At 35.1% G+C, this 19,440-nt stretch overlaps 1 protein-coding gene across 1 annotated transcript; it reads right to left on the bottom strand.

The window, feature by feature from the left end:
- Positions 1-10,678: 10,678 nt before the first annotated feature.
- Positions 10,679-15,484, bottom strand: ch25hl3 (cholesterol 25-hydroxylase like 3). Its single transcript, XM_052592680.1, has 2 exons — positions 14,860-15,484; positions 10,679-11,975 (listed from the first exon to the last, which is right to left on the bottom strand). Exons 1-2 carry the CDS (start codon positions 15,282-15,284, stop codon positions 11,609-11,611), a joined length of 792 nt encoding a protein of 263 aa, XP_052448640.1. The 5' UTR covers positions 15,285-15,484; the 3' UTR covers positions 10,679-11,608.
- Between the last annotated feature and the right edge of the window lie 3,956 nt (positions 15,485-19,440).

Here is a 19,440-nt window from a genome sequence, read left to right on the forward strand (position 1 = left end):
GTGTGGTATACTGTGTTGTATGTAGCAGTAGGGTTTTTTTCTACTATATTAGGGTGAATGTGTTCTTAATCAATAAATCAGGAACAGTATTTGGGGAAGAAATGCAATTATGCTATTATTGTCGGTGTTGTTTTGTTAAGTATATTTCAAATAAATAGTTTTTCTATTTTTTTATTGAGCTAATGTCACATTTATTTTGTAGAATTTAATTTGCATCAGTAAAGGTGTCACAAATTAAATGTTTAAAACATACATTAAAACAATTATTGAATTAAACAAAAAAATCTAAAAAGGTCGACCTTTAAACTTTTATATATCAAACTGAAAAATGCACAAGCTTCACTGAAAGAAAAACTCATACAAAGATGTATTAATTTGTAAACACAGAAAGTTCTGTCTTCTCAGATATTTGTATGTGTATTTACATTTACAATAAAGCTCGAGAAAAACTAAATATGGGAGCTGGTCCTTTGAAACATAATCCATTAAAAACGTATAATCCAATGTTAAATGTTTATATGGGATTTACCTGATTTCTAACATCATTTTCACATTTGGAAAGCAAATGGTTTATTTTAAAGGAGAACCAATCTGTCTATGCTGAAGAAAAAAATAAAATAAAATATAAAACAGAGAATATATCAAGACCCTCACAGGTGAACACACAGGAGAGGTCTGTAGAGCCCCCAACTGGGCTTCTTGCTCATTGCAGATAATTACTGCAAATATCCATGCTGACAGAGATAGTTGAGAGGACAAGGAAGGAGATGAGGCACTAGTGCATCTAACAAGCAGAAAAACATTTTTCACATTCCATTAAATGACATTCAGTGTCAGAGTGTGTTTATAAGAATCCACAAGGAAGAAAAATCTCTTCAATATCCCCGCAAAAACAGAGCAATTGGTTTCTTTCCCCTGCTTCTCAGTTTTTTTTTTAGATTCCTGAGAAAAAAGAAAAAGATCCTAGTAATCTCCCATGTGTCTCTTCTTGAGTCTCAAAATTTACACAGATTAGCCAGGATATCAAAGTCCACAAGACTACTCTTAAAGGAATAGTTCACCTAAAAGGCTCTGGTTATTAATGTAACCTTGGTTCCCTGATATAAGGAAACGATCATTGCATCTGTAGCTGTGTTTCCAACACCCTGCTTTTATGTGCATTTTAAAGTATTGCATCAGAATCGAGTGACGGAAATGGTGAATTTCTAATAAAAATGCCTTAATTTACAAAAATGGCTTTTGACTTGTGCGAAAAAGGGTTAATGTGAATAATGGGGAAACCCCTGTTTACTCTGATACTGAAGCCTGATTTGTTCACGAGCAAATCATTAAAAGGGGAGGAGCCAACCGCTATATAAGTCGGCTCTGTGTGCCTTTTCGTCAGAATCTTTTGACTGAAGTGGCAGTCATCAATTCGCATGCAGCCTTATAGCATTTCAACCTATGCAACGCTCGTTCCCTTATCTGAGGGAACCAACATCAGTAACCGGAGTGTTCCCTTTCAAGCGGTCTCTACAATGCTATCTCAAGACCAATTTGTATGTATTTTACCAGGTGGCTAATTCATACGAATTCATATGACCTAACTCGTACGATTTTGTATGATTTGTCCAGACCCCAGTGACGGGGGTAGGTTTAGGGGCGGGGTTAGGTGTAGGTCATTCGTACAAATGCATAGCAATTGTACAGCTTGTAAAATACATACAATTTAGCACAAATCCTATGAATTTGTATGAATGAGGTATAACAAATACATATATTTATGAATTGCCTTGAGATCAGGCTGGTCTCTCCCGTTGCGTCGCTGATGCTTATAAAGAGACCCATCCAATAATGTCATGCTCTCTAAGCAAATGCAGAATGAGGCCACTCCCTGAGCCCAGCGCCGGAGCACCAGTACTGAGGGCTCATGTAAGTATGAGCCAATAATGAAATGTCAGAAGGGCATGAAACATGGCAGGAGCCACTGTGTATATCAGGGGGTTGCCAAATGGCAGACTCCGGTCCGAATCCAGACCACAAAGCCTTTTGTCATTATGACATAAATAAATGCAAAATGCGGATTTCTAATAAAATCACATTTTATATCAAGCACATCAAGTTCAGCTCAGTAGAGCTGTTTGGGTCCACTAATGCCATGGGTTGCTACTACTGTTGATACGGTCAGACGTGCAATGAAGAGAAAGCAGTGAACAGAAAGCAGTGCACAAACAAATGAAATTTTCAGTGAGTGAAAAAAACAATGGCATCCTCAAAAATTAGGAAAGTTGACGGGTCCTTAAAAAGTCTTAATTTTGGATTTATCAAATGTTAGGCCATAAGTCTTAAATAGTAAAATAAAGTCTTAATTATGATTTCAGGGGGTCTTGAATTCTGGGATTTTTCTGGGGAAACCACAATATTTCTGCTGGTCCTAAAGCAGCACCTGCTGACAGAGAATGAATTTGCATTTTCAGTATGCCTGTCTCCTGTTTTTGTTCAGCCGAGTGTGAGAAAATTAACCAATGTTTTTATGCTACAAACATGCAGAATTTAAAATGTGAACTGTTAATGCATATATAATGCATTATAAAAATTTGAACAATTAAAACAGTAAAATCTATTTATGTTATTTAATTAAAAGTTAAACATGATCTTAAATATCCTGCATATACCCTGGTCTGACAAAAAAAAAAAAAAAAACATCAATTCATGTTTTTCTATGTATTTGTCCGGACCTCAGCTGGTGAAGAGGATTCCTTACTGGACCTCAAGCAATGTCACAGCAGTGTTTAGTTCCTGAATGTATCTACTGTACCTTACATTTTTTTGAGTCAATGATTCAGTGGGCAATTAAAAAAGACATTCACTGACCCTGTTCCAAATGGCACACTTCATGTGCACTTGCAGTCTTGCAGACTTACAATGGCTGCCGTGTGTGCATGTGTGTTAAGTTCATGAGACCGTAGGGTGTCCCAGTTATCATTTTAGCTATTGCGGCCACAATGCACTCTTGATGCACACTTCTGCCGAGTTCCGCAGCAGACTTCTACACGACAGTCAAAGCGGCACTACGTCATGAAAGTGTGGACTATTGATGGTTTAGGGTGCGATTAGGGAGAGTGCCACTTGCTTTGTTTCCAAATTAACCATTAATTTAAAGGAGTTTATTTGATGAATGACTCATTCAGTCATTACGATGGTAACTTGCTGCCACCTACTAGAGGTTTTAGTTTAATATTTTCTTTCAATGTTTTTTTTAGTGTTACAATGTTTTTCCATTTATTGTTCCCATGTTGGGAGGAAATTAGAAGTACAAAGGCGTTGTGCGCGCTGTGTGATCATGATGTAGTTCTACATTAAATGTGAATGTGGATCAATTCATCCCAATTGCAAAATAAATAAATAAATATTTATTATTCATCAAAATGAAATAAAACTGTCAAATACAAATTCAACTATTGATATTATACATTCTAAATCACATACAATAAACCAACCCTGGCCACCAGATATCTAGAGTAGGGTTCTAGATATCTGGTGGCCAGGGTTGGTTTATTGCAAGTGATTTAGAATGTATAATATATATATATATATATATATATACACACATCACCCTCCAGCCATATGAAAAAATAAAAATAAATAAAATAACGGCATTATTTAAACAGACTTATCAACATATATCAATAAAAGGGTGCCACATCTTAAAAAAATAAAATAAAATTCTGACCGTCTTAATGAATACCTAATTTTTTCAAGGCAGAGAAAAGACATCATATCTCAGATCCCTTGAGTATGGGTGGGTGGGAAGGGATTTTTCATGCTAATAAGGAAGAGAAAGCAAGGACTATATTCATAGATGCTGACAACCATGATTCCCCTGGAGCTACTCTAAATAATTTTTTCCCCAAATAATCTTTGGGGAAGTCATGGCCTAGTGGTTTGAGAGTGTGACTCCTAACTCTAGGGTCGTGAGTTTGAGTCTTGGGCTGGCAATACCACCACTGAGGTGCCCTTGAGCAAGGCACTGAACCCCCAACTGCTCCCTGGATGCTGCAGCATAAATGGCTGCCCACTGCTCCAGGTGTGTGTGTGTGTGTGTGTGTGTGTGTGTGTGTGTGTGTGTGTGTGTGTGTGTGTGTGTGTGTGCACTTGGATGGGTTACATGCAGAGCATGAATTCTGAGTATGGGTCAGCATACTTGGCTGTATGTCACTTTCACTTCACATAATTTCTCTAAACTGTGCTTAAGAACTGCTGAAACGGTTAGAAATATTGATTGCTAGAAATGCTCTAATTTGGAGGTCCTCATCACATTTACATCTATTGCATATATAGGGCTAGTACCAGGAAACATTTAAGCTAGTTTAACTTTGGATATCTCTGTGACCCTGTATAACAAAAACAGTCATATTGGTCAATTGGTGAATTCTGATTCTGAAAGTGGTCTTTCAAGGTCTTCTTTCCAAGCTCTCTTAGTGTTTTCTAGAGAGGAAGATACCAGATTGGTCATTAAATTATAAATAATATAAACTGTGCTCTGGGCTAATATGTTATATGAAAGGAAATTATCCAAAGGATTTTTGGAAGGCATTACTGAAATGTCTGATACAAGTGACTAAACATAATGCCTTATTTGCAAGGCTCCAAAGAAAAATGACTTAGGAAGACAGAAATGTAATGTTAACTGTTCAAAAGAAGCAAATAAATCATCAGTAAATAAATTCTTGAAACATTTAATCCCCTTGTCGGAACGACTGTTAAATGATCCGTCCTGCATTGTTGGTGAAACAAAGTGATTACGGACAAAGGGCTTCGAATAGAAGGATCCTGAAAACCAAATGATTTCCTGAATTGGGTCCAAATCCGCAAGAAGTGTTTCACCACTGCGCAATCAGCCGAAGTGTAAGAGATTAATTGTAATTTAGTTGCAAGAAGTGCATTTCCACCCAGGATAGTCTATTGGGCAAAAGGTGATAATGCGATGAAAAGGCGATGCACTCACCATACACATCTGCATTGTGCAGAGCTACACTCGCCAGCACAACATTTGAAACAATGTTGCTGGAAATTTGCTTTTAAATGCAACAGATGGCTGCAAGGGAAGGTTTCTGTCTTCTTCCACTGTTGGGGTCTCCTTCTCACGGTGGCAAGCAGCAGGCTGAACTTCTTTATTCTTCCTCTTTTGTTTCTTGTTTGCAGAGTCAGCGAGGAGATGATCTTCATCGCTGAAGGAGAAAAATTCTGACAAATGGTACAATGATACTTATATAGCGGTCCTCTCCTCCCCTTTTGGCTGGTTCAAGTGCCATCGGTTTGTGCAGTTACACAAACATGAACAAAAAGCTGTGTTTGTAAAAAACTAATTCATCATAAGACATATTTAACCAGTAATACTGCTTTCTCCAGTGAAAAATGTATGTATATATATATATATATATATATATATATATATATATATATATATATATATATATATATATATATATATACAGTATATATTCATATGAACAGATTAAGCACTCTTTACATGCAAAATTAGTCAAAAACCGTTCTAAATACATATGTTGGTGGTTTTTGATCTGAGAGTATGTAACAAAGACTAATTGGTTTATAGGAATATGGGTTTTTGTTAATTGTAGTCCAAACTGAATGCTAATACTCTAATTGAGGAATCTTCACCAGAGTGCAACAGAGAGTGGACTTATTCACTAGACTACAGGATGTATTATTATGGATTTTATTCTGGATTATGTTTCAAACATGCAGCTTTTCAATTCACAAGACTTTAATTGATCGACTGGTTTCGTGTGGAATACTTGTGGATTACTGTGATGTTTTTATCTGCTGTTTGAACCTCTCAGTCTGACAGCTCTGGGTGTGTGTTCACGGTGTGTGTGTGTGTGTGTACACTTGACTTGGTTGGGTTAAATGTAAAGCACAAATTCCAAGTATGGGTCGCCATTTAAACATTTTTTATGTTTAAAACTGGTTCATTTTGGCTATTTTCACTGCTCTTCGTACATTTTAGGGGAAAAACATTGACAGTATTAATATGATATGATTAATATGATACTGCAAGCTCCATTAAGCTATAAACCTGAGAGCAATAGAAATATTTTGAGTATTTTAGAATCATATTTCTTAGAATATTATCCTAAAGATTAAAAGTCAGAGACTATGTAGATTACCTCTTTTTAATGATGATGTTTTAAGGGAATTTAAGTTGTAGTGGTTGTAGTTCCTCCCTGGACTACTTAATTCAAACTAGTTAATGTATAGAGATTAAAAATTTAGATGGAGATGGAAGATGGTGGAGGGATACATTGTCAAGGGACTAAGGCTACTTACAAGGTCTTGTGCTGTGATTGGCAGGATGAGATGTACATTATCTTGATTTGAACTTTCATATAGGAAACAAATTATTAAATAATATAGGGTGGAAGTTTGCCCAGGTTAAGATAATGTTTGTGGGATTCTTCTAATACATTCAAATTTCAAACTCAGTACATTTGTAGATGTATCAAAATATATTCATAGAAAGTTGACTGGAAAAAGTGGTAGGAAAAGGTGTACAAGCAACAGGGATGACCACAGCCTTGGGAAGAGTGTCAGGAAAAGCTGATTCAAGAACTTGGGAGAGATCCACAAGGAGTGGACCGCAGCTGAAATTTAGCATTTGGAAATCAAGGCCTGGAGTCTGGAGGACGACTGGAGAGGCACAGAATCCAAAGTCCAGTGTGAAGTTTCTGAAGCCAGTGATGATTTGGGATACCGTGACATCTGTTGGTGTTGGTCAATTGTGTTTTATCAAGTCCAAAGTCAATGTAGCCATCTATCAGGAGATTTTGGTGCTTTCATCTGCTGACAAGCTTAATGGAGACTCTGATTTCCTCTTCCAGCAGGACTTTACCACCTGCCAACAGTGCCAAAACCACTTCCAAGTGGTTGGCTGACCATGATATTATACTGTGCTTGGTTGGCCAGCCAACTCACCTGACCTGAACCTCACAGAGGAAGATAAGTAACATCTGACAAACAATACAGAGGAGCTGAAGGCTTCAGTAATGCCTCAGCAGTGCCACAGGCTGATCGCCTCCATGCCAGGCTGCACTGAAACAGTAATTCATACAAAACGAGCCTCAAACAAGTATTGAGTGCATAATTAAACCTGCTTTGGAGATCTTGAATATTTCTGTTTTTTTATTCGTATTTATTTATTTGTTTGTTTTTTGATTGATTGATTAATCTTTGAGAAAATATTCAATTTTTTTAAAATATTGAATTCTTAATTTTCCTAAACTGTCAAAACCACCATAATTAAAACAAAAAAAATCTTCAAATATTTCAGTTTGTGTGCAATGAATCTAGAATATAAGAAAGTTTGCTTTTTTTTTATTAAATTACGAAAAAATTGAGAACTTTTCCATGATATTCTAATTTTATGAGATGTACCTCTGTATAACAGTAATAACTAGGTACTAACCCTGAACCTACCTCTAAACCTAACCCTACCCCATGTAGTTACCTTGTATTACCAGAACTTTTTGTAAGTACACTATAAGTACATGTTAGTACACGTACTGTAAAATAAAGTGCAACCGAGTTACTTATATTTTAGATACAATTTGCCAGTTATGTTGTCTATTTTGCCCCATCCTTGAAAATATCTCCAAAGGAAGTCAAAGCACAACCTGCATCTTTGAGCTCTAGTGTGCAGTTTCCTTCCTGTAAGGATCAGTCTCAAGTCAAGTCACCTTTGGCACTTTATACAATACTGATTGTCAAAGCAGCATTACAGTGCTAAACAGGAAAACAAGTGTGTCAGTGATGCAAATAAAATTCAACTCTGCTGTAAAGCAGCTATAAAAAGAAATTAAAATTAACAGTAACATTTTCAGTTAAAGGCAGTATATTTCTGATTCAGTGATGTCATTGTCCAGCTCTGTTCAGACTCTTCCAACTGTGTCTGCGTAATCAAGTCGATAGAACTGTCAAAAATTAAGTGTACCCAACTAAGCAAGCCAAAGGTGAAAGTGACAAGGGACCAGAACTCCATCAGTGTCAGAAATGAAGAAAAAATGCAGGCCAGTTTTCCTCAGCCAGACAAAACCAATATGGTTTAAGTAATTAGCTGAATTTATATGACTAATGAATCAGTGCTTCTGAATGATTGGGTTGGCTTGATTATTTACTCATATGGTTCAGTTCATGTATGAATCAGTGATTTTGAAGGAAACAGGTGACTGAGTGATTCATAAACTCACTCATAAAAACAGTAACTTGTTGCCAACTACTGGAAATACAACATCTTCAGAACTAGCCACAAGTACTTCATTGGAGAAAACATCTTAAGACATGAACAGAAAACTTTATTTGAATTTTCAATAAAGCAGTTTCAATGAAAGTCACCGAAAGAATTATTGATTTTTTTGCAAAAGAGGGTCCTGGAGGGAAATCAGGAATAGGCTACTGCTGCCTGTGAGGCCACATTGGAGTCAGTTTTTGCAGAAAGAGTGAAACTTAAAAAGAAAAAGACATTATAGTCAGCATTTATGGCAGTCAGTATGGAAAATATTCAAACAAGTGACAGCTCCATGTTATATCAGGGATTTATGCCAAGAAATATGCTGTAAGTCAGCTAAATGGGACTTGCTTGAAAGAAAGTATTCCTGTCATGGTAATTGGAATTGTGTCCTAAATATGTCTGTTGAACTCTTTAAGATGCCCTCTAATATCATTAAATAAAATGCATTCTCATTATAGACAATATTTCTAAATTTGAGAACAAAGAAAGTCACATTAGTTTGTAATGACATGAGGGTGACTTTTTAAGTCTGTAGCCATTGGAGGGGATCCAAAGAAGCAGTGAATCTCCTGTTTCTCTCTAATAGGTGGCATCAAACCATTAATAATACCAGTGTTTCTTGGTAAAGTGAATCAAACAGAGAACAATTTAATTCATCAATTTACGGTTTAAAAAACAAGACTAATTTAAAGGTAACAAAGGAAATGCTGAAATGGTGGCGAAAGAAAGAAAGTTGAAGTCAAGTTAAATTAAAAGAGTACCAGTTTTGTTACTTTGTTTGCACTAGAATTTTACGCAGAGTAGCCTGATCTATAATACTATCCATGCTCCATGATTTTAATGAGCAGTTCATATTTGACCAATCAAATTTCACATTCCACATTTATATTTTAGGTTTGAGTTCAAATATTCACAGTTAAAATGTGATTTCTCATCCACCTAATGTCCTCTTCCTGCAGGCTCACATCTCCTAATGCCCCATAGTGGGTATTATGCCATAGAAAATATGAGTGAAAGTGAGTGAAGTGATTTGTGGCCAAGTATGGTGACTCATACTTAGAATTTGTGCCCTGTATTTAACACATCCAAGTGCAAACACACAGCAGTAAACACACACCCAGAGCAGTAGGCAGCCATATTGCTGCAGTGCCCAGCGAGCAGTTGGGGGTTCAGTGCCTTGCTCAAGGGTCTCACATCAGTCGTGCTATTGAGGGTGGAAGAGAGCACTTATCCTTCACTCTCCCCACATTGATTCCTGTCGGACATGAGACTCGAACCTGCAACCTTCAGGTCACAAGTCCAACTTTCTAACCATTAGGCCACAACTGCCCTAAAGCACCATGACGCCCAGTGTTTGGCATTTCACATAAAATACAGTTAAATGCCACCTGCACTTTACGTGAAACTTCATTTCAAGCTTTATCACGAATAAATCTTGCTTTTTGCTTTGGTTTGATCTGTGTAAGAGACACTGGAAATCTTATTTGCATATCTAAATAAGATTGATGAGCTATTAAAGGAAAGTATATTTATTAGGGATTTTGAAACTTCTGAAATGTACTAACAAGGTAAATTACTGCTTAATTGACTTCAAATATAGACTTGTGTTCCCTGCAAAAGCAAAAAGAATGAATGATATCTTGTAATCCACCAAAGTGCTGTGAGGGGAACAATATTAAAAATGAAATGGTGATGAATGTTCCTATGAAGGTTATACTGTTAATTAAAAATGTTGGTGTAAGGAGAGGCTTTTTGCAATGGCAATGGCCTTAGCTTAGCAAAATTCAGTTAAACACTTAAAATTAAGTTTCTCAAACCATCAGGTATAGTTTGGGGAAATGAATCGGTATAAAACTGGTGTTTTTAGCCTCGCTTACTAACACAAATGTCCTCGCTGGACAAACATGACTGACATGATCAACTGACATGATCAAACTACCACTGACCTTACTCTCCAACTCCTGAGCCAAATCCAGCCATTAAAACAATTAGATGTATGCTAGCTTGATGAGAGCTTGACAAACTCTCTGATATTGACACGTTTTGTACAGAAATAGAACTGGAATGAATTTCAAGCTGGACACACTAGCAGAGTTTGTTTGTCATTTTAGAACCAGAGGACTAAAAGTGTCATTGTTATAAAAAGTTTATACATAAAGTATCTAAAAACTCACATCGTATGCTCGCATGAATTTGCAATAAAAACAGTAACATTTGAAAAACTTTGATAATATTTCACAATATTATTGTTTTTATTGTAAATGCATGCAGCCTTGGTGAGCATTCAATACTTTTTTAAGAGACATAAAAAAAAATCTTACCAACCTCAAACTTTTGAACGGGTCTGTGTATATTAAAATACATACATATACCAAAATATAAGGCAGAAAAACATTTTATTGTCTCATATTGTAAAATACAGCATTTAAGTTAAAACACTAGCAGTTAAAATATATATATTTTTAAGGAAAATAGAAATTTACCAGCTGTAATAATTATATTTGTATACAGAAACATTTGTAAAAGAGATATGTTTTAATGTATGTTATCAACCCCCAACAAAATAACTAAAAACACTTGATAAATAAATAACATGAAAGAGTCAACATACTGTAAGACATCTTCGCAGTTTAAGCTGAGTACAAAATCAGGCCGAGAATCGAAGCGTTCTGATTATTATAAACAGAATTAACTTGATGTAATGGCTTAAATTTGGTAAGAAGAAAAGCAAAAACAGGGTTGTTATATGTGACCCTGGACCACAAAACCAGTCTTAAGTTGCTGGGGTATATTTTTTTGCAGTAGACAAAAAAAAAAACAACAAAAAAAAACAACAACAACAACAACAAAAACATATGGGTCAAAATTATATTTCTTTTATGCAAAAAATCATTAGGATATTAGGTAAAGATCATGTTCCATGAAGATATTTTGTAAATTTCCTACCATCAATATATCAAAACTTAATTTTTGATTAGTAATATGCATAACTAAGAATTAATCTGGACAACTTCAAAGACATTTTCTCAGTATTAGGATTTTTTTTTTTACACCCTCATATTCCAGATTTTCAAATAGCTGTATCTCAGCCAAATATTGTCCAATCCTAATAAACCATACATCAATGGAAAGTTTATTTATTCAGCTTTCACATCTCAATTTCTAAAAATATACACTTAAGACTGGTTTTGTGGACCTGGGTCACATATGTCAGGTCATATAGGGTGAAATCAGATACAATAGGTACTTCATATACATCTAACTGTCTCATTCTCACTGTCAAATAATAATTAACCTGGATTCACACTATCTACTGTCTCACTCATTTGCTGAATTAGGCAATGAGGTCCCGAAGATGTAATCCCAGTGTTTGAAGTAAGGAGCGAAGTTCCCTTTAAAGTGCTGATGATGGGCCAGGTGGTGTGGAGCCCCGCCAAAGCATGGCAACAACCTATGCAGTGCCCAAGGAAATTCATATCCACAGTGGTCCTCCACAGCCATCCAGGTGTTAACCAGATGGAAAAGGATTTCACTAAAAGGGTGACAGCCCACAAGCATGGCGCTTGTAAATGCAAGGGATTGTAGAGTCAGCAGTTCAGAAATACTGGAGTCCTGAGCTGCCAGGGCAAAAGTGTCCCTGTTCTGATGGTGAATGCGGTGGATGTTGTGGTATAGCCAGGGAATTCTGTGGGGGGGGGGGGGGGGGGGGGACAGACATTTGATTTAGTCATACAGTATAGTAATATAAATATATTTAATATAGCTTCAGAAATTATGCATAAATATAACCCTTGCTAAAGTTTCAATTGGAGACAGCAAGTAGAGTGAGCTATGAAGATGTGATCTATAAGTGAAAAAAAGTGTGAAATTGACATGATGTGTTGTCAACTATGATGTCCCATACTCGGAATCTGCTGTCTGTATTTCACCCATCCGAGTGCACGCACACACACACACACACACACACACACACACACACACACACACACACACAACGTAGAGATCAGTGACTTGCTGAAGGGTTTCACCACAATAATAGTACTAAAGGTAAAATAAAGTGCTATACATTCACTCCTCCCACCTACATTCTATGTTGGTTTTTTATTACCCAGTTTTGTAATCTGACCCCCTCTTCCTTTACTTCACATGTCTTGCCTACTCTGTAAACTCTATAAAGAAAAGGGAGTTTAGTTAATAGCTTGGATTATTCGGGACAAGCTCACGTTGAAGTCAGATATAATAAATTGTTGACAGACTGTAGTTGCATTACACACATAATAGCTCTACTGGGACAATGGACCCACATTTTTAGTCCATTAAAGGGAACTCTAGGATGGAAATGTCCCCTTTTCCCTACATTATAAATACCCAAGGGTTAAAGGGATAGTTTGTCAAAAAAAATTTAAAATACTGTCATTAATTACCCTCATGTTGTTCCAATTCCCTAAGACTTTTGTAGATCCTCTGAACACAGCTGAAGATATTTCAAATAAAATCTGAGCAGTTTCTGTCACTCCTTTGACAGGCTTAGCAACTTTCAATTTGAAGGCTCAGAGAGGTAGTAAAAACAACTTGGAAGTAGTCCGTGTTACACCAGTGGTTCAACTGTAATTTTCTGAAGTGATGGGAATGCTTTTCGTGTGTCAAAAAAAAAAACTATATTCAACATTTTCTTCACTTCCCCTTTAATCCCAACGTGCATTCATGGGAGTTGCTTTAACATTCATGCGTGTTGTGCTGACATGCTGTACTATTTGCAAGCAGAAGAAGAGGAGCATACTGTAATAATACTCCTAAACTCTAGTACAGCACAGTTTGTATCGTGACAGATGTGCTCTTGTGTCAAAAAAAGTTGAATATAGTTGTTTTTATTATTATTATAAAAAAAAAAATTCACACAAAAAGCATTCCTGTCACTTCAAAAAAATTACAGTTGAAAAAATTATTCTAAATTGTACAATTGTTCTGGACTAATTCCGTGATGTTTTTACTACCTTTCTGGGCCTTAAAATAAAAAAAAAATGCTAAGGCTGTCAATAGAGAGACAGAAACCTCTTGGATTTCATTTAAAATAACTTTAACTGTGTTCCGAGGACGAACAAAAGTCTAAGGGGATTGGAACAACATGAAGGTGATTAATTAATGATAGAATTAATTAATGACAGAATTTAGATTTTTGGGTGAACTAACTGTTTAAGGTTCGGCTGGTTAGCGTGATCTTGGCAGCCTCTGCTGGTAGATCACTGAAGTACACTTAGCAGGTGAGTAGATAATCTCATTTTCGGGTCAGTTTTTGTGCTAATCCCTATATTGCAGGGGTGTCAAACTCAGTTCCTGGAGGACCGGAGCCCTGCAGAGCTTTGTTCCAACCCTGCTTCAACAACACGCATACCATGTAGCTTTCAAATTAAGCCTGAAACACTGGATAAATTGGATCAGGTGTGTTTAATTAGAGTTTAATCTAAACTACTGTATGCAGTGCTCCTTCGCTCCAGGAATTGAGTTTGACACCCCTGCTCTGTTGTTATAAAATCTGCACCCAAAGATTGTAAGGACTGAAGATTACAAAAAAGTATATTTTAATTGGACCCCCCCCCCCCCATAATAAATATTAAAATGATTGAATATTGATGGTGTAACATAATTTTACTATAAAGAAACATTAAAACTTTGAGAAAATTTTCACCAAAGATTCTATTCTTCTGGTTAATTTAAATCACTTTTGGCATTTCATAATATCTATATTATTTTATGACAATATAAATATAATCCATACAGAAGAATTATTATTCTTTTGAAATAATAAAAATTATTAAAATATTAAATAAATCATATTTAATAATGCCATGTAATTATAATCTAGAAATATCCATAATTATCCACAATTTTTTCTTCAAATAGGGCTGTAGGGCTTATTTGGGACCCTAACCCTAACCCTAAGGAATTAATGTTGTTCCTCACAAATCCACTAAGCTAAGAACACATTAAAACTCAAATGAAAATAATCAACTGAGCTTGAAACACGTCCTTTTTTCTTCTTCTCATAAACTGTAGCACTTCATTCTGGGGAGAAAAAATAAGGACTACACTGACTATAGGCTATTGTGCCTAAAAATAAGAAAAGGCCCAAAACCTAAAATTCCTGCCTTATCAAAGACATATGAAGTTAATAATTCATAAGACAGAGAGTGAGACGGAGAAAACCCAGTCAGTCTATGAAAACATTAAAGAATTATCCAAGTAAAATGTCTAGAATGACTGTTAGAGGTCAGCAGGGCAAATGTGTGTGTTTGTGCCTTAAACGGTTTAGGAGACTTTTTTGTTGTTGTTTTCTTTTTTTAAATAATAATAATAATAATAATAATAATAAAAACTCTAAATTTGATTAATATACAAAAGCTGCACAACATGGATGTAAGCCGGTTTCAATACAATACAATAAATAAATAAATAAATGTAATATTTATAGCGTCTTGCTTGAAAAAGCGGTTAAAATGACAATACATCGATATAAGATTTAAAAGTCTGTAATTTAAAATGGTGCTGTGTTGGAAGCTCCATATGCTTACTTGTGAATGGAGTAATGACAGATGAAGAAGAGCGTATCGAAGACGAGCATGCATGAGACGCATTCCTTGAAAGCATGGAAAGAGGACGGCGCTCTCTCTGGCAAATGCGTGCTCCGTAACGACAGAACCAGCGCAGTAAATGGTAAAATGCCAATGATGTATTTCCAGAAAATTCGGATAGCACATCGAAACCACTGATGCAAGCCAACGACTTCACGGTGTAACCTGTACTTTTGGAGCCATCCCACATGTGGACTGAAGACATCCAGAAGCATGAAAGGAGCAGAGAGGATGAGGTGAATGCCGAAAGCCGCACACACGCTAAAGTGGGGTGACATGAGGAGCAAACGACGTTCCGCATATATGAGGTCCCAAATCCACTGAAGAAATCTATCGCCTCCGAAAAACAGTAAGAAGACAATCATCCTGATAAACTACTGTTGTTTCAACCGCAGATGGTGCAACAACAGCGATGATATGCTCAAGATGGGCTGACTTTTGATGGGAACCGTTTTGACCGTACAGTCTGAAGATCACTTTCATTCTGGCACAGTTTTATACAGGCGGCGTAATGTGAACGCGATCCACGGAGAGAAAAATGCTGCTCTCCTCCTTTGTTGCAACATCAAGGATGCCACTTTATAGCTCAATTGAAAACTGAACATTAATTTTCCAAAAGTTGGTAACACTTTATAATAACTTTCATCAATAAATAATTAACAAACATTATGTAATGCTTAACGGATATGTGTGTGTGTGTGTGTGTGTGTGAAATAATGTGCTTGTTAATGTTTACTATTAAATGTATTTAACATTACTTAAAAATAAACATTTCATGTAAATTAAAATACTTACAAATGTCATTAAACTTCTGATTCATATGATAATGCACATCTTAAAAATCCTGGTCATTTGGGACACTTTTTGCCATCAAAATGAATGGTAAAGGGACTAATGATTAGTAAATGTTTTTTAAACATTTACAATTGATTTAATAGGCTCCACTTGTACAGCAAAAAGATGAACAAATTATTAATAAATGATTTAAGATGTGCAAATAGTAGAAGTCAATAAAACAAACAAAGGCCAAATATATGAGCTTTACAGACTGTGATTATGAGCTAATGAATATATTAACATTGTGAAATGAAATGAAAGTCATATTTTCACAACATTTGTAAATGTAAAAATGAGCATTAGCTAATATGTGAACTGGAGTTTAATTTCATTTGTAAGCATTCAAAAGTACATTAACAAAGAAGCTTGTAAATATTGTGTAATTTCTGTAAAAATAATTTGTAGATTTTTAAAACGCATTGAAAGTTTAATGACATTTGTAAAGATTAACTAATGATCCATTAAGGATTATCTAATGTTTGTTAAAAAATTTATTAACAAAGCTTTAAATCATTGTAAACCATTTGTTAAAATAATTGGAAGTAAAAAAAAAATAAAAAATAAATCCATGATCATATGAAACGAAAGTTTAATGATATTTGTAAGCATTTCAATTTACAATAAACAAGGATCTGTTAATCATTTGGTAATTTTTAATAAGTTCATCAGTTAACATTAACAAGCACATTATCTCATATTTCTAGATGTGAATATATAAATAATGATTAGTTAAACATTATACAATGTTTGTTAATGACTTATTAATGAAAGTTATTATAAAGTGTTACTGAATTTTTTTCTTCTGAATATTACAGCTTTTGAGAAATTGTATATTTTGATTAATGTCTGTTGTTTTTTGTTCATACAATGGAAGTCGAGGACAGCTCTTTTTGTGTTCCACGGAAGAATGATACGTAAATGATGAAAGCATTTTATACTTTTGAGCAAACTGTCCTGTTTCTGTTTGGGGTTTTAGAGAACACTGACAGAATATGCATTGTTTTAATGTTTGTTCACACTTTTTTTGTACTATTTATTTATTTTTCACTTTTCAACTCTCTCTTTTTTTAGACTGTATTCATTACATTTAATTACTGTTGTAGCTGGAGACCCCAAAAATGAAACATTGTGTTTCATACCTTTTTCAAATATGTAGCCTAAATCCGATAAATAATTAAAACATTTCATTAATCAAGTTCATTTATTAATAAAGCACATTTAAAAACAACCACAGCACTGACCAAAGTGCTGAACATTAAAAGCCAACAATAAACATAAACAGAAAGAATAAAATATATGAATTTAAAAACCTAAGGAATGACGCATAAACAAGACCATAATATAAAGTAATAAGAATGGGAAATTAATAGGCCAGATCGAACAAGTGTGTTTTTAAAAGAGACTTAAAAATGAATATGGAAGGTGCCTCTCCAATCTCAAGCGGCAGATTTTCCATTACCAAGGCCCAACCACAGAAAAAGTTCGATCCCCTCTATGTTTAGTCTGGACTGAGGAACTAAAAGGAGATTCTGGCCACTGGATCTTAGTTTTCTAGAGTGAGCAAGTGCAGCAGCTCTCAGAGATAACTAGGGGCTTGGTTATGTATAGGTTTCTACACCCTTAAGAGAACTATTTTGAAGAAATCTAGCAGCAGCATTTTGGACCAATTGTAGGCATGTAGTTTGTGACTTTGAGATACCGCAATATAGTGAATTGTAGTAATCTAATTGTGAAGTAATAAAAGCGTGGACAGCCATTTCTAATGTCATAGCATTTAAAAACAGGAACAAGAAGTCATCAAGAAGGACACCCATATTTCGCACACGAGAAGAAAAGATAAGAATAAAATAAAACAATAAAAATAAGCTGCCCAGATCTAGGCTGGTAGCTTGAGAAGGATCAGTAGGACTAAAAACAATCACCTCTGTTTTATCTTAATTTAAAGTTTTTGAGCTAGCCAGAGTTTGACCTTGTCTAAGCACCTTGGTAAGGTACTAAGTGCTGAAGGATCATTTCTCTTAATAGGTAAATAAATCTGGGTATGGTCAGTGTAGAAATGAAAAAAAACATCCCATGCCTTCTTAGAATGGAACCCAGAGGAAGCATGTACAGGGACAAAAGGGAGGGTGCAAATATTGAGCCTTTAGGGAGACCACAGGTGAGAGGAGCAACACAGAAAGAGAAGTCACCTAGTTTGACAAAAAAAATAAAAATGACTGAAACAAGGCCATCTTAGGTCAGCGTCTGACTCTAATCTAGATGTCAAAATAGAGTGGTCCACAGTGTGAAATGCTGCTGATAAATTTAAGAAAACCAGGACCACAGAATCACCAGAGTCAGTTGCTAAAATGATATCGTTTAATACTCAGTTTCAGTACTATGAGCAGATTTAAAACCAGACAATTTCCTTAACAACAGCACGTGTGTATGTTTTGTGTGTATGTTTTGCAGCTGAGACCTGGCGGCCATGGAAACAGAATACTCTCTCTCGGTCCCCCTTTTAAATTTTTTTCATTAGGTTATAGCAGCAGATATCAGATGCCAAATTTAAATATAATATGATGGGCCCCAAGCCATTAGTGTAATCTCCACTCCCCTGGCACTGATATTGCACAGTGGGCACATTCATTTACAATAACCCACTGGCAGTCTGGTTTGAAGGGTTAAAGCAATTAAAGGGTTAATCCAACCCGTCAAGACTGTGAAACACAAAGAACAATATATACAACTTTAGTAACACTTTACACTTAGGTTTCAGTTATTAACATTAACTATATTCATTAAAATGAACAATAATTATACAGAATTTAATAATCTTATTTAATATTCAAAACTTAAACATTATAAAAAATGTAAAGATGCATATGTTAACATTACTTAATGCACTGTGAATTAACATCAACATTTTGATTAACTAACATTTAAATTGTTCAATAAATCCTGTAAAAACATGTTGTTTAATGTTAGTTTGGACAGAAAAAACAGAAAATAATATTAAAGTTTGACATTATTTTAGGTATCAATAATGCCTTCATAGTTCTTCTGGCCTTATCATACATTAATCTGTAAAAGTTTGAAACAAATGGTTAAATATAGAAGGATGCATTCAAAGCATTTAAAAAAGTAAGACACTTCCTGCTGCCAGTTAGCGGAGCTATAACTTTGACTCGTTATAATCACATCTATGTGATCATACTCTTTGAACGAATAAACTGCTGAAGTTTGAGCAAAATCAGACAAAGTATGCAAAAGTTATTAGACACTTCCTGTTGCTCATTTCTCGCCATAAATTCAACACATCGCCATGGCCAAACTGTTTGAGATATTAAAAATCCCCTCACAATACCCTTCATCCCCAACACAGAGCATTTACAAAGGAGATTTAAAGGATAATTTATCTTCCAAAACTGAAAAGTAAAACAACACAGAGGGATACAGAACACAGAAATATTTTTTCAAGATGCAAATAATGAAACTGTAAAGCTGTACACTTGATTAAAAAAATAAAAAATAAACCACTGCAATTTCATATATATATATATATATATATATATATATATATATATATATATATATATATATATATATATATATATATATACAGTATTGTTCAAAATAATAGCAGTACAATGTGACTAACCAGAATAATCAAGGTTTTTAGTATATTTTTTATTGCTACGTGGC

This window comes from Carassius gibelio, chromosome A5 (genome assembly GCF_023724105.1).
Source record: "Carassius gibelio isolate Cgi1373 ecotype wild population from Czech Republic chromosome A5, carGib1.2-hapl.c, whole genome shotgun sequence".
Classification (NCBI taxonomy): Eukaryota; Metazoa; Chordata; class Actinopteri; order Cypriniformes; family Cyprinidae; genus Carassius; species Carassius gibelio.